At 49.8% G+C, this 25,252-nt stretch overlaps 1 protein-coding gene across 3 annotated transcripts; it reads left to right on the forward strand.

Annotated features, from left to right (window-relative positions):
* The first annotated feature begins 4,211 nt into the window (after positions 1-4,211).
* On the forward strand, positions 4,212-24,428 carry RFX5 (regulatory factor X5). 3 transcript variants are annotated; one of them, XM_084613165.1, is made up of 10 exons: positions 4,215-4,527; positions 6,486-6,616; positions 9,496-9,529; positions 10,055-10,137; positions 10,631-10,753; positions 11,597-11,713; positions 15,715-15,796; positions 16,720-16,918; positions 22,252-22,349; positions 22,909-24,428. In XM_084613165.1, exons 2-10 carry the CDS (start codon positions 6,498-6,500, stop codon positions 24,202-24,204), a joined length of 2,151 nt encoding a protein of 716 aa, XP_084469291.1. In that variant the 5' UTR covers positions 4,215-4,527; positions 6,486-6,497; the 3' UTR covers positions 24,205-24,428. The 3 variants fall into 3 exon arrangements, with proteins under 3 accessions (XP_084469292.1, XP_084469291.1, XP_084469290.1); XM_084613164.1 differs by having other exon boundaries at positions 4,216-4,527; positions 6,482-6,616; XM_084613166.1 differs by lacking the exon at positions 11,597-11,713 and having other exon boundaries at positions 4,212-4,527; positions 6,482-6,616; positions 15,727-15,796.
* Positions 24,429-25,252: the final 824 nt, after the last annotated feature.

The raw sequence follows: 25,252 nt of genomic DNA on the forward strand, positions 1-25,252 counted from the left end.
AATGATCTGGCCTGAAAGTCTGTCTAAATGGGGCTTTGGAGGGCAAAACTAGGACCTCTGTTTCAGGGGGTTTCTGATGCTCATGCTGGAATGAAAGAAAACCTGCAGGACAGTTCAAACATTTTTCAAACAAGGTTGAGCAAGAGAGTTGGGAAGATTCTGATTTTATCCAGATTGTGTTCACCCTAGTGCCATGAGACTATGAACTTACTATGGGGAATTGGTCAGCTTTAAGGTTGGTATCCATGTCAAAGATTCTGGAACCCATGTTACTTATTCAAATAAATTATCAATAATTGTCAATTGTCAACTTTCCTTCAAATCGAGCAGTGTTCCTGTCTGGCCACAAGTTATGGGAGGACTACAGAAAGGTTGTGAGGACCACCAGGTGGGTCATGCAGTTGTCTTTTTGATCTGACCCAGGCCCAGCGGCCTGATGTCTGGGGAAGACAGAGCCAAACCACCCAGGTTTCCAATTTTATACATTTTATTAATTAAACGAAAGCATAAAATAAAGTCCATTTAAACAAATCCAATTAAAAGAAAGTGAATAAAATCAAATTAATCTAGTTTGCAGGTTGTGGGAAGAAACAGTTCCTTGTAAGATTTGTGTAATAATTTAGCAAGGGGTAGTTTTCTTTAGTCATCAGCCTCAAAAGCAATAAGGTATTCTCACTCTCAATGCCACTTGATAGATTTATATTTCAGCCAAATAGCAGATACAGGGAGGGTCAAATTGCTCCCAACTTGAAGGCAATATGGAGACTGGCAAATCAGAATGAAGCACTCCCCATTTGAAATCATGGGCATCACCCAGAGGGGTTTGATGACATAAACCTCCTTGTTCCAATAAATTTGGGCCCGAAAAGTCCACATATCTATAAGTATATCTAGTCAGTCAGTCGGTCTATAGGTAATCTGAGCCATGTGAGGTCACGTGTCAACCCACGGACGTCATCTCTACCATCTTACAAAAGCCCTGACTCAAAAATGATCTAAAAACTGCAAAGTTAGCAAAAAATTGGAACTGAAATTGTAGAAAAAACACTATCATACATTCCTTCCACCCGTGCACTGAGAGAGAGTTCCTGTTTCAGAAAGATGCTTATAACTTCCTCTTGCATCTTTCAGCATGCAGTAGCTCAACTTTGAACAGCATTTTTGGCACATGCAATGTGCGTGAAAAGTCAGACTTTTGCTTGGTCAGAGCCAGAAGACTTTAAAATCAAAATATTGGGGTTTGATTTTTTTTTTTAATATATTTTTGCTATACAAGGCCAGTCTGCCTCACAGCCAACACTAACCCTGGCCTTCTCAAATGTCCCAAGAATCAGCACTCTTGAGTTGGATTTGGTGTCCCTTCACCGTCACTTTGATGGTTAAAGGATCCACAGCATTTTGAATTTCCAGCATGAGTCGCTTATTTTGGGACTTTGTCACACCTCCATCCTGGATTAGGGCCCAGGCAGGCCTCGGCTCCTTAGACTGCCTGACCTTAGCTGAACATACGCGTTCATGTCTAGCACATGAAAAGTGCCTACGTTTTAGTCTTATAAACCTCTGGTGTTTGCACTGGTGTAATGTCCCTAGCTGGGTTCTGGACACAGAGGCAGCTGATAGAAAGAGATGACCTAGGAGTTCTAAATTCAGAGCCTGATTCGGGTTCTGGGGATCTGATCCTGACCTTCTCACCTGGGCGCTGGGCCAAAGCGCCTTCCACTCCCTGTGTGAGGTGCTCTACTTCGGCCTGCCTTCTCTAACGCAGACCTGGAGCCATGTGGACATTTCAGAACAAATAATAACAAAACCCTAACAAAACAAACCACTCCAATGCACAACCGGGAGAGGATGAGCGAGAGGGAGCCGTGCACGACAGGGTTAGTCATATTGCTTAGCTGGAAGGTGCTTATATACGACAGCAGTGAAGGTGGGGTAAGAACAGAATAGACTGTTGTGATGGAGATGCCGGGACTTTCCCCGCTGTGCGCAGGAGGCCTAATGGGTGCCGCACCCAGCGGGGTAGGGGAACCCAGGTCCTCTCACTCCGCCAGGTTCTGACCCGGGGAGGCTGGTTTCTCTTTGTTCACCCTGGTGGTGCCTTGCGCCAACCTCAAGTCAGCTTCCCTGGATCACGGCTTCCCTCCCGCTGCATCCCAGCCAGCCACCATCCATCCCTGGAGAGCGTTTTCGGACTTCCAGCCCTGGTCCCATTCTCCGGGTACTGCAGCTCCCCCTTTCAGCCTTTTAAATGCCACCTCCAACCCCAGCATGCTCGGTATGGGCGGAAGGGTGCGGCCTCCTTAGCCAAGAGTTGCTCCTTATCCCCCTCCTGTCCAGTGCAGGGTTTATATACCCCATCACACACCCCACAGATGTAGGTGCCAGGTTATTTCCCTGCCCCCCTAGATCTTGCTGGTAGAGGAAGGGGGAAATGAGGTCAGCCTGAGGAGCCACTGATGCAGAGGGCTGTGAGCAAATAGCTTCCTCCCGGTCCAGTACCCTCTGCATAGGATCTGGAGCTGGTTTAGATGCTGGCTGCCCTCCTGCTCCACTCTGCTGATAGAAGGGGGCAGAGATGAGGGGCAGGGCCGCACCCAGCTGCTTGCTGGGGTATATTGAAAACGGTGTAAAAAATTACAAGCTATCACCTTAAATCCTAAAGGGTTTTCCTGGTCCTGCTTGCCAGCCAGGGGGCTCTGTAGGGAAGCATGTGATCAGAGTCAGTTCTGCAGACAGACAGTCTACAATAAAGTGGGGTGAGGTGTTTTTAGGGAGCAGCCTGCTTTGTCTCTTTCTGTTTTTTATTCTTGTCTGTCAGGGTTCTGAATACCAAGAAATAAAGTCGTGTTACAGTGCAACCTTCCAGCAAAGATATATGTATGTTTTTATCTCTGTTTGTAGTCCATGATCATACAACTGACCTTGCTTGGGCCTGCTGCCCTGCTACCACACCCCTTTGGGGAGCCATTCACACCAGCAGAGGCGCCGTCTTCCTGAGTTCGCAGGAGATGCTTGACCCCGCACTCCACCCCACCCCTTCCCCCCAGCACCAGCTGCATGCCGCTGAACAGCTGACCATGGTGGACAGGAGGTGCAGGGAGGGAAGGGGAGAAGCTGATTGGCAGGGCTGCCGGTGGATGCTGAGCACCCACTTTTTTTCCTATGGGTGCTCCAGCCCCGAAGCACCCAAGGAGTCAGCACCCGTGCACAGCAGCACAAGGTGGGTGTAAAGCGCTGGTCCTTGCAGCCTGGCGGTGTTGCCAGTTTGTGATCTGTGGTCTTTCTCCTGAAGCACCAGCTCCCAGAGCCACATGACTGTGTGGGGACTGGCACTTCCACTGTTGAAACAAAGCATGGCCCTTGTATTTTTAGAGAAACCCTTGATCTCTAAAGGCCAGAAACAGACAGACACAACCCCACAAGGCAAACACAACCCCACCCATGCTTTATCTTAAAAATCATGATTAAAAATACTCTCATCATTTTGGGAGCAGGGTTCTGATGTGTTTTTTTGTACCACCCCGCATCCCAAGCCTTCAAAAATCCTGAGTCGGGCCTCCAAAAAGAATGAGATTGGCGTAAAAACAATGAGTTTGTTTTTTAAAATAATAAATTTGGGCCTTGCATTATTCATCTGCTGCTTTCTGAGCTTTTCACGTGCACTGGGGACACGTTTGCATGCCTTCCTCTGCAACCAGGAGAGCTGGAGACGGAACGAAAGCTGAGCGGCTCCTCTAATCACATGCCTCCGGGAGCTGGGGCTTTAAAAACAACTCCAGATAAGGCTGGTTTTGGATGCATGGTGCTGTCCATGGCGGGTCAGAGGGACCGGCTTTATGGTGAGGGATGGGGTGGTGTGTCAGTACCTGGCTTTGCAGACAGGCTCAGGCTCTGCCAGGGGGCAGGGAGCAGCCCTGGCTGCTGTGACCCCCGCCCCGCAGCAGCCCTGTCAGCAAAACCTTCCCCCAGGCCTGCATTTGCAACTCCCCCCCCTCCCCCCCAGCTTCCTCCTCCAGCCGCCCCGCCCTTTGCCCAGCCGCAGCTTGTTACTAGGCAGAGTTGACATCCAGCCGGCCAATCAAGAGACCAATCGGATTTGTATCCGGGTAGAAAAGCCAGCCGCAGCCAATCAGATTAATGAACGGCCAAAGTCTCCGGGCAGATCAAAGGTGCGTGAGCCAATCAGAAAAACAGAGCGGCAATCAGGGCAGGTTGGGGGGGGGTTATTCCCCCCCCCCGCAAGACGAGTTGGTGCTGAGCTACTTTCTTTTTCTGTTTTGCCCTTGGGGCGGCACGTGCCCGTCCTGTGCGCCGGGGGGGGCAGCGACCCAGAGGGGCCGGCAAGCCAAGCAAAGAAGCCGGGGCTCGGGCCATGCTGCCGGGGACGCCTCGCCAGCCGGGGGAGCGAACGGGGAGGCTGGCCGCGGACTGAGCGGCTGGGGCGCGCGCCTCCTTCTCCCTTCCTGCAAACGCACCTTTGGCCACTTGGCTCGCTCTCGAGGGGGCTTGTGGCGACCCTGGGAGTAGGTGAGTTTCCTTTGTTTTGTTCCCAGTCTCTTTCTTGCTTTGCAACGTAGCCAAGCCTTGGGGGTGAGGATGGGGCGGGCTTGCAAAGTGCGGGTCGCTCCCAGAGAGAGAGGAAATCCGTCTTGCAAAACCGTAATAAAGGGACGCACAAGGATCGGCTCGTCTTTGCAAACCGAAAATCGTCGCCTTGGTCGGGCCAAGCTGGCTCTGGGGCATGGCTCTCTGGACCTTGCGGCTGCTGTCAGACCTGGATGTGCGACGTTTCAGCGCCCCCCCCCCCCACCTCGAAAATAAATGATGAGATCTGGAAACGCATGTTGCAAAATAAAACCCGAGATGCTTTTACAGCCAGGAGGAGGAAGATTTCCCCCAGCCTGGGGACAGCGCGATTTGGCAAGTCTGAAGCTGCGGCTCCCAGTTCAACTGCAGATATTTAAATCTCCCTCTTCGTGGGATTCCCCCCCCCACTTCCCCCTGGGGCATTCCAGCCATTAATTGATTTCCTCTCAGTGGTAGCACCTCGCCCTGAAGAAGGAACTATAGATACAGGATCTATAACTAAACAGGCTACTCCGGAGCTGAGGTTTGCAGAATTGTAGCATTTCATGCAAATTTCTTGTACAAACTAATAATTAAATTAGCTCCAGTCTTCTGTTGAATGCAGGGTTATTAATGGAGCCTCCTTGAGCTCTGCTGAATCCTCACTTTTGCAATTAAACAGGGAAAAACTCAGCAAAAACTTTATGGTCTTGCTAATTTAATTTGACTTAAAAATTTTATTTTTTGGGGGGGGGGAGGAAAATAGGACAAGAAGAAGAAGAAGAACGCTGTCTGGTGGAGGTAGTCAGAGCTGAGGCTGAGTGTCAGGACTCCTGGGTTCAGCTCCAGGCCCTAGGAGGAAGTTTGATCTAGTGGTCAGAACCGGGGACCAGGCAGTGGGACTGTAGTGTTCTGTTCCCAGCTCTGACACCCACCAACTTGCTGAAAATCACTTGACATAAGACAGCGTTATTTCTTCAGTGCGCTCAGCTTGAGTTCTATATCCGTATTCTTGACATTGATTTTTTTACTTCTTGATTATTTTAATACTATGATAGTGTCCAGTGGCTTCAGTCAGCATTTGTGTTAGGTGCTGTACAAACTCATGGGAATGGTTTACAATCCAAGGCCCTGGTCCTGCAATGAGCTCTAAGCCCACAGACCCCATTGCAGGGTCAGGGTCTACCAGGAAAAGTGTGTGGGTGGGAGGGGGAGATCCTGACTGCTTGGGGTCTTTAATGACCACATGTCACTTTTTGCAAGAATCTGGGCCCCGGTGTCAAATTCCAGCAGGGGTTATTACATTCAACCTCATGAAGGCTAGGGAACGCTTTCATGTCTGTCTGTGCTACTCTCCTTTCAGAACTAGGTCCCAGAATTCCCTTTCATGCTTTCAATGGGATTCTCCTCCCATCACGCTTCCTCTCCTCGGCCCCGATCCCGCACTGCGACCCGCTAACTGCTCTGTTTAAGTTGATGGGCGTTGAGGGTGCTGAACACCTTATTTGGGTGCCTAAATGCAGAGTTGGGGGCCTTTGAATTAGGCCCCCAAGTTAGAAGGCATCAGCCTTTGCTCCCAGCTCTCCTAACCAGCCTTACAAGCGTGAATTGTATTTTCACGCATTTTTATTTCTTTGTAGAATAACTACCTGTATTGTGACAGCATCCACAAGCCCCAGTCGCAGACAAGGTACGAGGTGCTGCACAAACGCAGGACACTGCCACTCTGCTTTTGGACCTCTGCCTCGTCAGCGACACCTGACTCCCTCTAAGCTGTCAGGTTTCTCCCCAAGCAGCAGGGAAAGGGGCCGAGCGCTCGGTTGTAATAACAAATGGCACTTCTGCACCGGTTGGGTGGCTGTCTGCCGTGGGGCAATCTGTTCTGGGCTGCTTTTTCACGGCTCTTGTCTTTTAGGCAGCTGCCGAATGTCATGGCTGACGACAAAGCTGGTCCCAAGGTCTCTAAAAAGGGAAGCTCGCAGCCTGGGAACTCCAGAGGGGATGCCACAGAGCCCAGCACCCTGCTGCAGAAACTGAAGAGCACCATCTCGTAAGGGCAACATCTCCCTCTCGCTTTTGTATGGCTGGCTTCTTAGATGTTTTCTTAGTGGTAGTGAAAGGCGCTGGCTGCCCAGCCCCGGAGACGTTGCGTTGCTCTGCACCTTGGGTATTCTTATCTCTTTGAATTGTGGTGGTGTGAGGATCTTGTGGTGCTAGGGGCTATGTGCGATTGATTAGTACAGGCCAACTCCAGCACCCGCACACTAAACCCTACAACTGAAACGAGACCAAAGTATCATAGCCCACAGGAGACTAGACTGCCATGGGCGGCAGGCAGAGATGAGGAGGGACCGAGGAATACCAGTGTGTGAGGCGCCCTGGGAATGATGAAGTGAGATATAGCCAGATAATCCCGGCAAGTGACCTGTACCCACATACTGCAGAGGAAGGCGAAACACCCCCCACCCCCGGTCCCTGCCAATCTGGCCTGGGAGAAAATTCCTTCCTGATCCCACATCTGGTTGTCATTTACATCTAACTGATGCTCAAAGTCTTTAAATATTAACAGGCAAAATGTTTTGCTGTGAAGCAATCAGGGTTGCTACCCATATGCAACATACCTGCCTGAAACCCACATGAGCAAGGAAATGAAAAAATTAAGCCACATGGCCCTACATACCGGTCTGCATCACTCACAGACACGCTGCTTTCCCTGACCGCTACCCCAGCCCACACATGGTAACCTTAACTCTGCCCTGACATAGCCTCCTCTGCTTCATGCTGGCCTCCTTTGTAAAGTGCTTGGACATCTATGGATGAAAAGCGCTATATAAAAGCTAGTGAATGTTATTTGCTAGGTGAAAGTCCCCATTGTCATATGGAAGTAATTCATGAAGATAAAAACAAACAAACCTGAAAGTGGCTGAGAACTTAAAACTAGGAAGGTAACAGGCCGTGAAACCCGGCGATGATTCAGCCTGGTGATATGCTGAACAAAAAGAGCTGTCAGCCATGCTTGTAGCTGTGTCCGTCGCTTCACACCGACTCAGTGGTCCTCAGTAGACCCCGAGCGTGTGATGATTTGGTGACGCTGACTTAGCCAACGTTCTAGGCTTCAGAGTGATACACAGACAGATGCATAGACCCTGAACTCTGATTACCAAATTTTCCCCTCCTGACACTATTCGTCATGAGTGTTTGGTGCAGAGGTGTGACAAATTGGGTAGTTTCTATAATATTTGTATAAATCCTAGGCATGCCTCAGTTTCCCTCTTGCTACCCAGTGGGTGCAAAAGGTTTAACCCTGCTCCTGGAACAGGGCAGGAGGGGTGTGCGGGTCACCTCACTGTCTGGAGGGGAATGGGTAGAGTCACTAAAGAAGTGGCTCAAACCAGCCCGAATCAACAGAGGGTCTCCAGCAAGACCGAGAGATGCCCTCAGGATTGAACACCTAACAGCAGGAACCCCTCTGCCCCGCAGGCTGGACCGGGGACTGAGCTAGAGAACAGGGTGTCAGGTGACTAGAGGAAGGGTGACCCCTTTGGAGGGACTCGGGAGCCTGGAGCTGGGCAGATAAAGGGGGAACACGGGACGAGAGCCAGAGGTGGAGTCCATCACAGCTTGGCTGGCTCATCAGGGCACTGGTTTAACCAGAGTGGACTATGGCATAACTTCTGCCTCTCTGTGCTACACCAAGGACGTTCGGATTCTGTAGCCAGGTGACTCATCAATGGCCCCCTTGTTCTGAAAAAGGCTGCCTGTGTCACTGTAAATACTCCCGGAGAGCACGGTGCGGGCCCGGTACAAGCCTCCCCCTGGAGTTTGGCTTGGCCGGTTTCGCTCCAGGGAGCCATGGACAGAGACAGGGAATGCTGGGGCCAGAGGCCTGCCCCTGTGGATCTGTGTGGGTCCTTGGGGCCCAGCATAGTAAAGGGGTCACTCCCAGGAGGCTACATACAGGCTGGGACATAGCTCAGACCCTGTGACTCAGTGAGAGGTGGTGTGTTGGGGGAGGGTAGTTTGGTAAAGGGGGTGACAGAAGGCTCACCCCCCGAGTGGGCAGGGCCTTCTTAATGACTTCAGAGGCCCCTGGGCACAGCGTATTGGGTGGGGAGACAGCGGAGCCCTGCCACGTTACAGTAGAAAATAAATAGTAATTCTTGCCTGTAAAATGTTATTGGGAACTAAAACACAACGTAGCGGTAACAGAAAAAGTGTTAAATGTATTCTGCTGATTTAAAAACCTCTGCAGGCAGCGAAGTGACAACTGACCTCTGAAAATCCAATTTCCTGAATCACTCCAGACTCAATATTCATCGTCGACTCGATTAACATTTTTTTGTCGATTAACATTTTTTTGTCACACATCACTGCTGGGGCCACCTTTCCGTTGGCACATGCCCAGTTTGCCCATGCCTTAAGCTGTCCCTGCTGGTGCGAGCAGGGCAGAGTTAAGGTGTGTGGGTTATAGGGGATGGTAATTTGCCTGTGGGTGGAGGAATAGAGGGGATGTACTATTCGGTGGCTCAACATTTCATTGCTCCTGTGGGTTTGAGTCAGGCAAGCTGTGTGTGTGTGAAGCAAGCCTAAATGTTTCCCAGCAAAGTTTTTTGCCTGTTTAATTTCCTGGTTTTTTAATCCTTAAGCGAATGCGTCTTTGTTGGGGAAGTGGATCTGTGGGCTGGATGTAAAAGCAGCTGCTGACTGAGTAGACGTTCTGTTACAGCAGCTGCTGCATATGAAAGCTTTCTCTGTTACGCACAGAAGCTGGGCTTTGACTCCAACGTACTGGAGGCAGCAGTGAGGTTTGGCTGGGAACCCATGAGGTGTTTTCCGTCCCTGTGGTTCTGCTTTGTGCAGGGAGTGCTGTACAGTCCACGCTCTGTGGCTTGATGACGGATGCTTTATTTTTTCTCCTGTTTTAAACAGCAAATCCGTGCAGAACAAAGTGGACAGCATTCTGGTGAGTGTCTTGAGCAGCTCTTCGGCTGCTTAAAAACCCTGTAGCGTAGAGACCAGCACAAGTGAGTGTCAGCCCTGGATCTTCTCTCAATGGCAACATCCCATGCTGCTCTGCCTCTTACCATACTGGCTCAGTCCCTCAATTCTACCTAATCCAGTAATCCTGCCATAAGGGATCCGTTCAGTGGTTCAGTCAGTCCAGGATCCAATCTCTAAGAGGAGCAGTGAGCAATGCATGATCTTTCAGAGCAAATCAGACCATCTGCCCTTGACCAATTATGTATTGCTAAATAGAGTGGGTGGGAGAAGGCGTGCTTCCTTCCTGACCCCTTTATTGGTCAAGTCATGCCCTGATGCATAAGATTTTATTTACTTTGCCTTGCACAGCAGCAAACATAATTATTGGTCATAGAATGATCTCTGCTAAGAAGTCTCTTTAGTCATTGCAATTAGCAAAGTAATTTGACTTCTAGCTGTTTTGCTGCCTCTGTTGAATCTCTAACCATTTTGTCCCTGCTAACAATAGCAAGATGTGCAGAAATTTTCAGACAACGATAAACTCTACCTGTACCTACAGCTGCCATCCGGTCCGAGTTCTGGGGAAAAAAGGTAGGGAACAGACTAAGATACCATTGTGCCTTGTCTTTCACTACAGCGCGGTTCAGTGGTTAGCGCAGGAGGAGATTGGGGATCAGGATTCCTGGGGACTGTTGCCAGTTCTGGGAAGGGGGTGCAGGAGTTCTGGGCAGTTGGACCCTGGGGTTCTCTTGCCAGTTCTTGGAGGGATCGTGGCCCAGTAATTTAAGCAGCATGACTGGGTTCTCTTCAAGCTGATGCCAGTGTTTCCCTGTAACTCAGTTTTCCCGTGTATTACCCCCCCACCCATTTTATATTACTTCCGAGCCTCAGGGGTATGGGAGGGAGGGAGTCTCCAAATAATGCCTATGATCCTCTGAAAGTTGCTACAGAGAGGAATGTAACCCTGGCCTGGCAACCTCTCTGTCTCCCCCCATAACCCCTCACTGATGCAATCTCTGTGCTAATTAATGTTGTCTCTAATTTGATCATGTCTGCTTACCATGACCTGCCTCCCTGCGAGCAGCAGCCTGGACCTGAGCTCCTTGAGCACTGCTGAGCACATGCATGCGTGCAACTGGATCCGGAATCACCTGGAGGAACACACGGACACCTGCCTGCCCAAGCAGGATGTCTACGACACATACAAGTGAGCATGTGCACAGGGCCCAGCGTGAGTCAGTGCAGCCAGTGGCCTTGCATTGCGAGCGCTCTGGATCTTGCAGGCTAAGCAGGGACTGGCTGCATCAGGGCTTGACTGGGAGGCCTCCAAGGAAGGCCTTAGATTTCCAGCCTCCGTTCATTCATAGTCCGTTTGTACCCATAACATCCTGGATTACCAGCTCCCTGGGGCAGGGGCTGTCTCTTTATTCTGCGAATGTACAGTGTCTAGTGCTGGTCCGTGACTAGGGTTCATAAGTGCTACTGTAATATACCTCATACTTTACAGCGCCTGGCGCAATGGGGTCCTTCTGTTCCGTGACTGGGATGCCTACCCGCTACCGTAATACGCCTAATAAATAATCCTGAGCAAATGCCAACTGTGCTAGCGATGCTCAGCGTTACTAAGTTCCCTGTGGTGTTCCAGATACTCTCCCAGAGATCATCCTCCTCTGGGACCACACGCTGCTGCTCTTGCATGGGCAAAAAATCCATTGCCTGAGTCAGAACTGTAGCACTGGGCTGTAATGTGTTGGGCAGCTGTTGAAATGCCGTTTCACCCAGAGGTGGCCGCATTTCAGTGGCGGAGAGTGATTTTTCCCCCTGTGCAGGGAGTAGATCAGGTTGAGTTTGCGGAGGCTGAGTTTGCAAAGACCCTCTGTGATAAATGTAATATGACTTAACTAGAAGAGACGCTGGTGCCCAGCGTTCAGTACTGCTGGTGATAATCCACGGGGAAGCAATCGAATGCACGGCCAAGGCAGTAGTATCAAGTGCAGGACCTTGGCTTTGGGATGAAACTCTCTCTCCTCTGATCCTCTGAACCCGGCAGGCGATACTGTGATAACCTCTGTTGTCACCCTCTGAGTGCCGCTAACTTTGGGAAGATCATCCGGGAGATCTTCCCGAACATCAAAGCCAGAAGACTGGGAGGACGAGGACAATCGAAATATCCTTGTACGCTAAATAACCTCTGTCTACACCTCCAAGAACTAGCCCAAGCAAAGGGATGATGTCAGCTTAGTTTTGTGTGGACAGGGTTGGCGTCTTTTAAAGAACAAGAATGAATGGAAATGATTTGTTTTTAATTGATTAGTCATTACATTTTGCAGCTCCACAGGGGAATGGAGCAGTTGGAGCAGGGAAGTGGGAGCAGGGCTCCTGGATTGTATTCCCAGCTCTGGCAGAGAAGTGGTGTCTAGTGGTTAGAGCAGGAGGCTGGGAGTCAGGAATCTGGGAGGGGGTGGTATTGAGTGACTGAAATAAGAAACTGCATGTCAGGACTCCTGGGTTCTGTTCCTAGCTCTTATTAACAAAGTGCTGTGGGATCCTCTAGCACAGAGGTTCTTAAACTTAATTGCACCGCGACCCACATCTGACAAGAGAAATTACTTCATGACCACAGGAGGGAGGACCGATGCCTGAGCCCGCCTGAGCCCCACTGCCCTGGGTGAGGGGTCCAAAGCCCGAGCCTCACCGCTCTGGGCAGGGGGGCCAAAACTGAAGCCCAAGGGCTTCAGCCCCAGGTAGGGGGCCTGCAACCTGAGCCCCACCGTCCAGGCTTCAGCACCAGGCAGTGGGGCTCAGGCTTCAGCGCTGGGCCCCAGTAAGTCTAAGCCAGCCCTGGCGACCCCATTCAAAGGGGGTCATGACCCACTTTGGGGTCCCAACCCACAGTTTGAGAACAGCTGCTGTAGCAAAACAAAAACAATGAGGAGTCTGATGGCACCTTAAAGACTAACCGATTTATTTGGGCATAAGCTTTTGTAGGTAAAAACCCCACTTCTTCAGATGCATGGAGTGAAAATTACAGATACAGGCATAAATATACTGGCACATGAAGAGAAGGGAGAGCCAGTGTCGACAAGGCCAATCAGTCAGGGTGGATGTGGTCCACTCCCAACAATTGTTGAGGAGGTGTCAGTACCAAGAGAGGGAAAATTGCTTTCGTAGTGAGCCAGCCAGTCCCTATTCAAGCCCAAATTAATGGTGTTAAATTTGTAAATGAATTGTAGCTCTGCAGTTTCTCTCTGAAGTCTGTTTTTTGTTGTTGTTGAAGGACGGCTACTTTTAAATCTGTTACTGAGTGTCCAGGGAGATTGAAGTGCTCTCCTACAGGCTTTTTTGTATGTTAACATTCCTGATGTCTGATTTGTGTCCATTGGATACAGACTAACAGGGCTACCCCTCTGATATCTAGCAAAACAGGGTTGCCAACTCTCATGGTATTTGGGAATTTCCTTAAAGCCCCGGCTCTTAGAATCATGTGATTCCATGAGAACCCATGATCTGGGGCAAAAATTGGGGATTGGTCCTGCTTTGAGCAGGAGGTTGGACTAGATGACTTCCTGAGGTCCCTTCCAACGCTGATATTCTATGATTCTAAGTTTCTAGCTGTCATGGTTGCAAAGAAAATTTTGTAAATGCAAACCCTGAAGGCTCAAAAACCAGAAGGCAAATAAAAAAGAGCCCAAGTTTATTATTTTTTAAAATCTAGGATTTTTGGGGGGTGTCTAACTCATAATGGTTGAACATGTGGGATTGGCACTACGGTTACTCTGGAACACACTTTAGGATCCTCTAATGAAAGCTGATACAAAAGGAAATGTATTATCTTTAAATCCTTGATAGATTTTAAGTAGGGCTGTTGATTAATCGCAGTTAACTCATGTGATTAACTCAAAAAAATTAATTGCGATTAAAAAAAATTAGTCACCGTTTTAATTGCACTGTTAAACAATAGAATACCGGTTGAAATGTATTAAATATTTTGGATGTTTTTCTACTTATTCAAATAGTTGAAATTTACAACGCAGAATACAAAGTGCACAGGGCTCACTTTATGTTGTTATTTTTATTACAAATATTTGCACTGTAAAAATGATAAACAAAAGAAATAGTATTTTTCAATTCACCTCCTGCAATACTGTAGTGCAATCTCTATTGTGAAAGTGCAACTTACATATGTAGATTTTTTTTTTTGTTACATAACTGCACTCAAAAACAAAACAATGTAAAACTTTAGAGCCTACAATTCCACTCAGTCCTACTTCTTGTGCAGCCAATCGCTAAGACAAACAAGTTTGTTTACATTTATGGGAGATAATGCTGCCCTCTTCTTATTTACAATGTCACCTGAAAGTGAGAACAGCTGTTTGCATAGCACTGTTGTAGCCGGCGTTGTTAGGTATTTATGTGCCAGATATGCTAAACATTCGTATGTGCTTTCATGCTTTGGCCACCATTCCAGAGGACATGCTTCCGTGCCAATGACGCTCGTTTAAAAAAAACTGCATTAATTAAATATGTGACTGAACTCCTTGCAGAAAGAAGTGTATATCTCCTGCTGTTTTACCTGCGTTCTGTCATATATTTCGTGTTATGGCAGTCTCAGATGACGACCCAGCATGTGTTCGATTTAAGAATACTTTCACTGCAGATTTCACAAATGCAAAGAAGGTACCAATGTGAGATTTCTACAGCCCTTGACCAAGGCTTACAAATCTGAAGTGCCTTCCAAAATCTGAGAGGGATGAGGTGTGGAGCATGTTTTCAGAAGTCTTAAAAGAGCAACACTCCAATGTGGAAACTACAGAACCTGAACCACCAAAAAAGAAAATCAACCTTTTGTTGGTGGCATCTGACTCAGATGATGAAAATGAACATGCATCGGTCCGCACTGCTTTGGATTGTTATTGAGCAGAACCCGCCATCTGCATGGAAGCACATATTCTGGAATGGTGGGTGAACCATGAAGGGACATAGGAATCTTTACTGCATCTGGGACGTAAATATCTTGCGACGCTGGCTACAACAGTGCCATGAGAACACCTGTTCTCACTTTCAGGTGACATTGTAAATAAGAAGGGGGCAGCATTATCTCCTGCAAATATAAACAAACTTGTTTGTCTGGGCGATTGGCTGCACAAGGGGTAGGACTGAGTGGACTTTGTTTTGTTTTTGAGTGGGGTTTTTTGTACAATATTCTACATTTGTAAATTCAGCTTTCATGATAAAGAGATTGCACTACAGTACTTGTATTAGATGAATTGAAAAATACTGTTTCTTATGTTTGGTTTTTTACAGTGCAAATATCTGTAATCAACAATAAATATAAAGTCAGCACTGTACACTTTGTATTCTGTGTTGTAATTGAAATCAATATATTTGAAAATGTAGAAAACGTCCAAAATATTTAAATGAATGGTGTTCCATTGTTTAACAGAGCGATTAATCACGATTATTTTTTAATCATGTGATTAATCACGATTAATTTTTTTAATTGCTTGACAGCCCAAATTTTAAGCCCAGAAAGTAGTGTTGTGATCATCCACTCTGACCTCCATATATAACTCAAGCCCTAGAACTTCCCCAAATAATTCCTGTTTGAACAAGAGCAGATCTTTTACCAGAACATCCAATCTTAAATTGAAAATTCCCAGTGATGGAGAATCCATCTGGCCCTTGATAAATTGTCCCAATGGCTAATTACCCTGACTGTTAAACATTGATACCCCATTTGCATTGTTGACCTGCTAATTGTTGACCTGCTAATCTAGCTTTGGACAGAAGTAGCCTCTTCTGTAAGTCCAGAGAGAATAAATACTTCTTTTCAGCTTATTCAACTAGTTAAGTTCAGTCAAAGTTGAGACTGGGAGTTGAAAAAGCAGGAAAGTTTATTTTCCTCTTCCACTCATGGTGGGGGTCGAGCAGATCTGGGCTAGCTCATCGGAACTGAGAAGTGGACCGAACTAGTGTGGAGCACAGTGAAGTATAAACTGTATCGGCAGTGAAAAGCAAGAGGATTTGTGATTCCCAGATCTCTAATTGGATGTGGAAGGAGTCACACTAAGGACTTAAACAGCCTCCTTTCAAGCTTTAACGTCTCACTTTTGCAGCTTTATTTAGTTCCTTCCAACTTCCCACTGAAATTCCTTAACCTTGCCAAACGTATTGCTACAGCGGGATCAGGAGGAAGACCGTGGTCAGCATGCCACCCCTGCCCAGCCTGGACCTCAAAGTTACCGATACCGTAAGTTCCCCAGAAGCACGGCCTCCTAGTGTGAAGGCTGCTTGAGCTTTAGTGGGCCATCCTGGTGCTTGTGGGCTCTAAAGCCCTCCATGGTTAGGGGGTGTTTCAGTAGATTTCTGCGATGTCACTGCCCCAGCCTTAGCTACCTAACACACCTGCTCTGAATTTTAGATTTAGTGTTGAGTCTGTTTTGCCTTCATGCCATTGACCATGGGAAGGTCCTAGCTCAGCCCCATCGGCTATAGGAAGTGTTGTGGGGAGGTTGTATATTCCCCCTACCGTGGGCACTGGGCCCCCTACCATGTCTGGGGCTGGCAGGGGTGTAGAGGGGTTTGTACATAGAGCTGGGAAAAACTCTTCACCCAAAACATTTTTTGTTGTTGTAAAAAAATGCAGATTTGGCAACACGGAACCATTGTGTGAATTCATCTCAGTTCCTCCAAATTGTTACAACTGGGGGGAAAAAAAAAGGTTAAGGAAAAAGTTAAACGTTTGACCTTTCGGTGTTTTGGTTCAAAACGATGTCTCAAAATATCGTGTCCTGAACCTTTTAAAAATGGTCAAAAATCAAACCTTTTGTTCGACCCAAAATGGATTGATTTTGACTTTTTGGAAATGCCAGACATCCATTGCTGGGAAAATTGGCTCTCCCTCCCACCCCCCCAGCTCTTGTATGTTGGCATATAACGTGACCCGTCCTTGGGAACTGTCCTCACCATGACCTCCTGTGAGTTCAGGCAGGAGCGCTGGGTGTCTATCGGGAGCACCCCCGGGAGTTTTGGGCACTCGATTACTGAGCACTGGGCATACACCAGGAGCGCCCTGGGAATTTTGCGTGCTCACTGACTGTGCCCGGAGAGGGGAGCAGAAGCGCTCCAAGGCCTGGTTCTGGTCGCTGACCTCCCTCCCCTCCCCTGACACAGTCGGAGCTGACAGACCTGGTGCAGTCATACCACGACGAGCTGGTGGACGCGGCCTGCGCTTTGACCTGCCACTGGGCTGAGAAGATCCTCAAGCGCTCCTTCAACAACATCGTGGAGGTGGCTCAGTTCCTCATCCAGCAGCACCTCATCAGCTCGCGCTCCGACCGCGCTGACCTGGTCATGGCCATGGTGGTCTCAGGTGGGTCGGGTGCTCAGAAAGGGGATTCCTCCCACAGGACCTGCTCCTGCGCTTGTGTGTGGGGGGGTAGGTGGGAGCCCCATTGCCAAGCGTGGGGCTCGGTGGAGTACTGGGACCTCCCACTGCAGTGCTCGTTGCAGGGTTGGGGTTATTGAGAGTGCCGCAGGCCTCTCTACCCAGGCTGGCTTCAGCCTAGGTGCTGCCTCCCCAGTAATGGACACAGGGCTCCATGTGTTGAGTGACACCCCTTTGTGGGGCTGGGTTTATTCACATTCACAAGGAAATTCAAGAACTCCCCAGCCTCCCTGCTGGCTCCCACCTCTCAATGCAGGGCTCTCAGGCATAGAGATCATCGAGCCTGACCACCTGTATATTGCAGGCCACCAACCCCACCCAGCACCCGCACCCCAAAGGCAACCAGACTTGAGACTAAAGTATCCCAGCTGGTGGGAGACTAGACTGTTTTGTGCCGCAGGCAGAGAAGGGGAAGGACCCCGGTGCACTAACGCCCGAGGCCTCTCCAATGGCAGAGCATTAAGTGAGAGATTCCCGGTCATGCTGCAAAGGGAAGGAAAAACTCCTAGGGTCCTTGCCATGCTGACCTAGGGGAAATTTCTGCCTGACCCCACATATGGCAGCGATTGGTTAGACCCTGAGCAGGTGAGCCAGCCAGCCGAGCAGCTGAGGGGGAGAATGCTCGGAGCACGGCCCTCCCCGACCAGTGTCCCAGCTCCAGCTGTCCTGTCCCCGCTCTGTCAGCAGCAGACTTGCTCTCCGGTCTCCCTCGCAGGCTCCTGCAGGCTGCACCCCTGGGCTCTCTGGCTGGGAACTGAGGGGGGTCACTCTGTGCAGAGCAGCTCATGCAGCCCCCTTCATCCTTTGAGTCACCCTTCTCCTTCCTCTGAGTCTTCACAGGCTTTCTGCCAAAGCTCTGTCTACACTTAAACCACTGCAGCTGCACTGCTGATGCTCCGCAGCATAGACCCTCGTGTCAGCGACGGGAGGGGTTCTCTTGTCACTGACGTTAATCCACCGCCACAAGAGGAAGAACTCTTCCACCGACCTACCGCTGTCTTTGCCGGGGGCTAGGTCTGCTTCACGGTGTCAATCGGCAGTGTGGATTTTTCACATCCCAAAGCGACGTAGCTGGCTCGACAGAACATTGTAGGGTACCCCTGGCCTGTGACGGCCAAGCACTGGACACCAGAAAAAATTCAAGTCTTCCCCCTTCCCCAGTGTTCTTTAAGAATTGCAGTATTGCTTTTAATAGGTCTCCATTTTCCTGATGCTCTTACTAGGTGTTGCAGTGAAAATTTGGATATTTAAAGGTTTGGATACTTAAAGATACTTAAGTTTCCCATATATCCCCTTTCAATGGTACACTCTGCACTCCCAAAGAAGCTGATCAGCTCTTTCCTGGACCTTGCCTGTTCTGTCTTCATGTTTGTTTATTAGAAACAAATTACTGTTTCAGCCACAATGACCAGTTAAAATTCTAAATAGAGCCACTTCACTCCTTCTCTCAGGGCCTTGGAGTATATGAGTATTTTTGACTCTTGGGCACGTTTCATAGAATCATAGGATTGGAGAGGACCTCGAGAGGTCATCTAGTCAAGTCCCCTGCACTCATGGCAGGACTAAGTATTATGTAGATCATCCGTGGCAGGGGTTTGTCCAACCTGCTCTTAAAAGTCTCCAATGACAGAGATTCCACAACCTCCCTAGGCAATTTATTCCAGTGCTTAACCACCCCGACGGGAAGCTTTTTCGAATGTCCAACTTAAACCGCCCTTGCTGCAATTTAAGCCCGTTGCTTCTTGTCCTGTCCTCAGAGGTGAAGAAGAACAATTTTTCTCCCTCCTTCTTATAACAGCCTTTTCACAGCATCTTTCCCTCTTCATTTCTTTGGGCCCATATTTCCTGCTGTTAACTCATTTTTAATCAGGTTTTTAAACTCTAGTTTACTTACAGGGGTGTCTAAATCAACTTGCTCGTGTTTAACAGCAATTTTTGCCACTTTGTCGTTGCCCACCACCTCTCTGTGTGCTAGGATCTCTGCTATCACTGCGATTACACCCAGCTTCATCAGTTCTGTTGTTAACCGTAACGTTTCATTACATGGAGCATTTCCGCTATCCGAAGAGTGGTTTCTGATCGCCCGGAGTCCTGATAAGGAATCAGGAGGACCACAGTGGCTGGGCAAACATCTATGACCCAATTTAACCCCAGCATTTTCACAGCCAGTTCAGTCGTTGAAACGGCCCCAAAGTTTGATAGCTGTACAGCTTTCTTGATCCCGCATGTAGGAACGCAGAATGCTGCTCCCAATCTTCCTGTTGGCCGATCTTTGGCGGGGATATTATACAGACTTATCACAGACGTGTTGATTTGCGATATCTTGTACGCTTAACATGCCTTTTCCTCTTTCGGTTTCACTATACAATTCTGTATCTACCTCCGAAGGTATAATTTTCCAATGTTAATGCATTTTCCCAAAGCTATAGATTTTATCCTCTTCTGGGTCTTTCTCTACACTAAGATCCTTTGTCCATGCTTCAGCCCTCCTTACATGAGGCATTTTGAGTTTTTGCCCTACACATCGTCCATTTAAAAGTGTATCTATTCACTGTTTCCAATGATGTTAGCCCCAAAGGTTACATCTAAAAGCTTCATTCTTAAGATCATGGGCATTTTACCCACTGCTATCGGCCCTTCACAGCGGCGTTGTGATGAAGGCACCATGTACAGTATGCTACAGTCTGCTGAGCTTGGATTGAGTCAAGCGTTCTCAAGTTGGTTTTTGATGCCGAACTGAAATCCTGGCACCATAATCAATAACTGGCCTTATTAGCGTTCTGTGCAGCGTTTCTGCTGTTTTCTGCTCTGCACCCTAGGATGTTCCAGAAACACTTTTTGAAGTAGGGTGTTCTGCCTTGTGGCTAATATTTTCAATATGTTCATTCCGTGTGAGCTTGCTGCTAAATATCGCATCTAAAAATGTGAAGCTTTTAACTACGCTTATTTGCGGCCCTTATAAATACAATTTATAATCTCGTTCAATTTTCCTTTTAGTGACTGTTGTTCCCTTAGTTTTGTCAGTTGAGAAAGTAACCGTTCTGCCCCCTTGCCTCATCTCTACCCTGGAAGCCTGATTTAGCCACATGACCTGCCTGTCACGTGACTTTCTCATTCTCCCCACCTATGGAGGTGAGCTATTTATGTGACAGGTGGGGCTGGACGCAGCTCCCTTAAAGGGGCCAGCCGCCCTGTGACAGAGGACTGGGTCCTGCTGCTCCTGGGGAAATCGCAGGCAAAGTTCCCTCTGCTCTTAGCAGGCCCCCCTCTCCCGGCCATCACCTGAGATTAACCCTTTCAGCTGTAAGAAGAAAAGGAGGACTTGTGGCACCTTAGAGACTAACCAATTTATTTGAGCATAAGCTTTTGTGAGCTACAGCTCACTTCATCGGATGCATACTGTGGAAAGTGTAGAAGATCTTTTTATATACACACAAAGCATGAAAAAATACCTCCTCCCACCCCACTCTCCTGCTAGTAATAGCTTATCTAAAGTGATCACTCTCCTTACAATGTGTATGATAATCAAGTTGGGCCATTTCCAGCACAAATCCAGTTTCTCTCACCCCCCCCACCCCACACACACACACAAACCCACTCTCCTGCTGGTAATGGTTTGTGGGAGGGGGTGAGAAAACCTGGATTTGTGCTGGAAATGGCCCAACTTGATTATCATACACATTGTAAGGAGAGTGATCACTTTAGATAAGCTATTACCAGCAGGAGAGTGGGGTGGGAGGAGGTATTTTTTCATGCTTTGTGTGTATATAAAAAGATCTTCTACACTTTCCACTGAATGCATCCGATGAAGTGAGCTGTAGCTCACAAAAGCTCATGCTCAAATAAATGGGTTCGTCTCTAAGGTGCCCCAAGTCCTCCTGTTCTTTTTGCGAACACAGACTAACCCGGCTGCTCCTCTGAAACCTTTCAGCTGTGTCTCTCTGTAGAGCTCCATGGGACATTCCCTTAGTGAGAGAATTTGAAGTCAGTTGCCCAGTTTCCATTAGTACCTCTGCGGACTGTCTGCACCATGGGGAGGAGCTGCACTGTTCCAGCTGTGCATGGCTAAGATGGCACGGCTGTTGCGTGTAGACAAAGCCCACCTCGATTAGGCTAACCCATAGCGGTAGCGCTCTAATCCTACTGGCCGAGTTAAAGCAATGCAAAGCCCTAATGTTGACATGGTAATAGTGGTGCGTCCCTGTTTGTTATGTCTAGTGTATGATCTGCATTTAGACTATAAGGTCTCTGAGACAGGCACCGTCTAGGATAATTTATTAGGGGTATTACAGTAGTCCCTGAGAACCCCAGTAATGGACCAGGGCCCTATTATGCTGGGTGTGGTAGGTACACAGAATGCCCCAGCTCATTTTGAGTTGTGATGGCAACTCCCTCCCTGGAACCCTGGGTGGGCAGAGCGGGGCCGGATGTGGGGTGTAGAGGGCGGAACAGGGCTGGACGTGGGGTGGAGTTCCAGTTTTGTGGTGCCTGCACCAAACCTGCAACTTTAATAATAAACTGGGCCCGCAACCTTCTGCCATAGCCTTGTACGCAGCCTCTTGGTGCTTTAATGTCCGTTTAAAGACCAGTCTAAGTTATACTGGTGGAACGTTCGCATGGGGACAAGCCCTCAGGAACTGGTTTAAGCGGAACCAGAATAAACCCACTCTGAAACTGAAGTAGGGGATTGCACCAGTCTTACTAAGGCCACATCTACACTGAAAACGCTGCAGCTGCTCCGCTTTACCACTTCAGTGTGTAGACACTACCATGATGAGAGGGGTTCTCCCTTCGCTGTAGTTCATCCACCCCCCCCCGAGAAGCAGTACCTACGTTGATGGAAGAATTTTTCCGTTGACTTAGCTACTGCCTCTTGGGGAGGTGGATTGCTTACCACGGTGGGAGAACCCCTCTGTTGATGTAGGTAGTGTTTACTCTGAAGAACTGCTGCTGTAGTGTTTCAAGTGTAGACAAACCCTGAATTAAACCAGTGTAGCTCTCTTGTATAGACCTGTCAAGCAGACCAGAGTTGGGGATTTCCTGGCTTGTGACTATAATAAATAACATCCAGGATAGAAAGTAAATGCATTTTTCCCAAATAAATAATAATCCCAGTGCCTTTCAAAGCACTAATAATTTAAGGGAAGGGACTTTTTCCATTTAAAAAAAAAACTTTTCTAGTGAGGGTGATCTTTTAAGAACAGTCAAGTCCATGTATTTTTTTTTTTTGGTTGGTTGGTTGGTTGGTTGGTTTCTAGAAAGTTCAGAAAATATCCACCGAGACACTCGACCACCACAGACTGCCAAGAAGAATGGGTTGGAAACATCGGACAGCACTGTCAAAACCCAGCCGCAGGTGAGAAAGGGTTGGGTGCTGGGGAGAAACCTTCCCACCATGACTAGGGCCCTCCTCCCCTAAGAGCTGAAAGGCTGGTATGGTCAGCCCCTGCTTGGAATTCGGCTTACTGTTAATCTAAGGAAGAGTGGGGTCTAGTAGTTAGAGCAGGGGGGCACTGGGAGCCAGGACTCCTGGGTTCTAGCCCCAGCTCTGGGTAGAGAGTGGGGTCTAGGGTTAGATCAGAGGGAGCTGGGAGCCAGGCCCCCTGGGTTCCACCCTCAGCTCTGGGAAGAGAGGTGGGGTCTAGTAGTTAGAGCAGGGGGGCTGGGAGCCAGAACTCCTCAGTTCTTCTCACACCTCTGCCACTGAATTCATGCCGTTAGCAAGTCAGTTCTCTGTGCCTCAGTCTCTCCTATCAAATGGGGGTGGCAGTAGCCTCAGGAGTGGGGTTGTGGGCCCTCATCGCTGAACCCTAGTTGGGTGTAGGTGTTTGGCGGAGGCTCTGGAGATGGGCGCAGCATGGGTGTGTGGTGATGCCCCTTCTGCCAAAGTCCATCTGTCTGTCTTTTCCTGTCAGAACAAAAAGGAGAATAACTCGAAACCCTCCGTCCCACCCCGAGCCGAGAGGAAGAAAACCCCAGAGACCCCCAAGCCGGTGAGCAGCCCCCAAGTCAACGCCCTGGTGGCTCGCCTGCCTTTCCTCCTGCCTCGCATCCAGGCCAGCGAGAGACTGATGCTGCCGGGTGCCCAGGCTGTGCGCTCCTCCCCTCCTATCCTGGCGCCCAAGATCACGGCCACGCCCATCGGGGGCACGGTCAAGATGGCCGCCCTGCCACTGCCGGTGGGCACTGCTTCCTCCCTGCCCATCAACCTGGCACCGGGCGTGAATGGGGCGGCGGGTCTGGTCAGCCAGCAGGCGGCGGTGCCGGTGATCAACATGATCCTGCCCAATGTGCCGACCGGCATGGGCATCCCCGTGGCCGAAATCCCAACTAACCCCAAGAGTGCAGCTGGCGGCGGCAGCGAAGGGCACAGCCCCGCCAAGAGCAGCGAGGGGCCAACCGGCAGCCGGCAGGAGGCACAGGGAGCCAAAGGGGCCAAACGCCCCCTGGAATCGCCTGGCGAGGCTTCCAGCATCAAGAGGAAGCGCGGTCGGCCCCGGAAGAGGCCGGAGGAGGCGGAGGCCTGTTCGCTGGATAAATGCAGCAGCACAGAGGAGGCGGGTGCCCCTGAGACCGGAGGAGGGGGTGATGCTGGCCAAGAGGGTAGCACATCACGGGGCTCATTCGTCTCGGGTGGGAACCGAGGGTCACCCAGCCCGTGTCCCGGAGAGCCAGGAGGGCTCTGTGTGGGAGGCCCAGACAGCCGGGCTAAAGGAGCGTCGCTAGGTGCTGACCGAGCCATGGGCACCTCCCAGGTGAGTGTCATCCAGGATGGCCGGTTCAGTGATCAGAGCCAGGTGAAAGCTGGCACCCAGGAGCTGGAGGACAATTCGCAGGTGCCGATGAATGTAGGTGAGGCTGGGCCAGCGGTGGCAGGGGGGGTCTTGGCTTCTGTACCACGATCCCAAGGCTCCCAGGAAGGGAGACCTCACTCCTGCTCTCCCTTGGGAGACACCAAACCGGAGAGCCCGGAAAAAAGCCTGGCCTTGCCGCCGCTATCAGCGATTTCTGCCCCCGGCGACCTTGCTCGGCCGTCCGACTCTGGGAGCTCTCCCGATTTGCTTTGCGACGCGTCTGGCTCGGAGGAGTCGTCCCCGGTGACGTCGGGTTTGTGCCCTGCCGGCGCTGAAGAGGACAAAGCCCCTATGCGCCAGCGTGGCCCTGCTTCCCAAAGGCTCCCCAGCCCCCAGTCCGCAGCGGATCGCCCCTGAGCACGCCCTGTGCAGCACCCCCGCCACAGCAAGCTGAACTCATTGTCCGCCCATGTCCAGGTTCGCAGCCAGGAGTTGGCGCTCTGCCACAACCGGACGCCCCGCAGGAAAGATTTAAAAATGATATTCATTTGCTAACTGCCTCCGACCCTTCCCAGGGCTGCAGAGTAAAACCCCTCCCCCCCCCGATGCCATGCTATTAAATAAAGCCAATCCTTGCCATGCACAGTTTGTTTGTGATCGGCAGCCATCACCTTTTCTCTGGCCCAGCTATTTGGTTTTGCTGCATTGGGAGGGCAGGCCAATGCACCGTCACTCCTGCCCCCTCTGGGAGGAAAGGGCTGCTGCTCCCAGGGGTGGAAAAGATCTGGCTGGAGAGTAGGAAGCCCTCAAGTGAAGAAATGACTTGGGTGACATCTTGCCACCTCAGCCACCAAGGGCATCTACACTGTTCACTGCACCCAGGCTCTGACTCGGGTTTGAGCCCCAGCCCCCTTCCGTCCACACCAAACCAGTGACTTGGGTCAGCGGGCACTCTGACCCACCCCCCAGCAGGATCCTGAGTCTAAGTCCTGCTGCGAGTTGGGTCCAAGCCCTGTCATTTTGCAGTGGGGATGCAGCTTGAGCTGCAGACCCACGTCAGAAGGTCAGTGCAGTGCAGTACAGACACATTAGCAGGGCTGAGAGCTGGGTCCAACCATTGTAAACCCCAGGTTTGCAGTGCAGTGGGGCAGCTCAAGTGCATCCCAAGTCCACAAGCCCAGGTCCCACAGACCCGGGTTAAGCATGCAGTGCAGAGGTCACCCAAGAGATCATGTTCACGGTGCCCTCTACAGACCGCGCTCCTCTTGGATACTGGACAGCACGGCTGGTTTCAGGCCACTGGTATAACTGCCCCAAAGCAAACTGCTGGCGTTAATGCCATTCGCCCTGACGCAGCATCACTTGGCTGCTGCGGTTACACCAGGGCTGAAATCAGAGGCCTTTGGGGTGCACTGCCAGTTTTGCATCTAGAGGGAGTTTTTGCTGCTGCTCCTCTCCTATGTAG

Source organism: Lepidochelys olivacea, assembly GCF_965140295.1.
Source record: "Lepidochelys olivacea isolate rLepOli2 genome assembly, chromosome: 24".
Classification (NCBI taxonomy): domain Eukaryota; kingdom Metazoa; phylum Chordata; order Testudines; family Cheloniidae; genus Lepidochelys; species Lepidochelys olivacea.

Coding starts and splice junctions, on each gene's coding strand:
- RFX5 (XM_084613165.1), top strand. CDS start 6,498: ATGGCTGACGACAAAGCTGGTCCCAAGGTCTCTAAAAAGGGAAGCTCG. Junction 10,138..10,630: donor CCGAGTTCTGGGGAAAAAAG/GTAGGGAACAGA, acceptor CCCTGCGAGCAG/CAGCCTGGACCTGAGCTCCT. Junction 15,797..16,719: donor ACCTCAAAGTTACCGATACC/GTAAGTTCCCCA, acceptor CCCCTGACACAG/TCGGAGCTGACAGACCTGGT.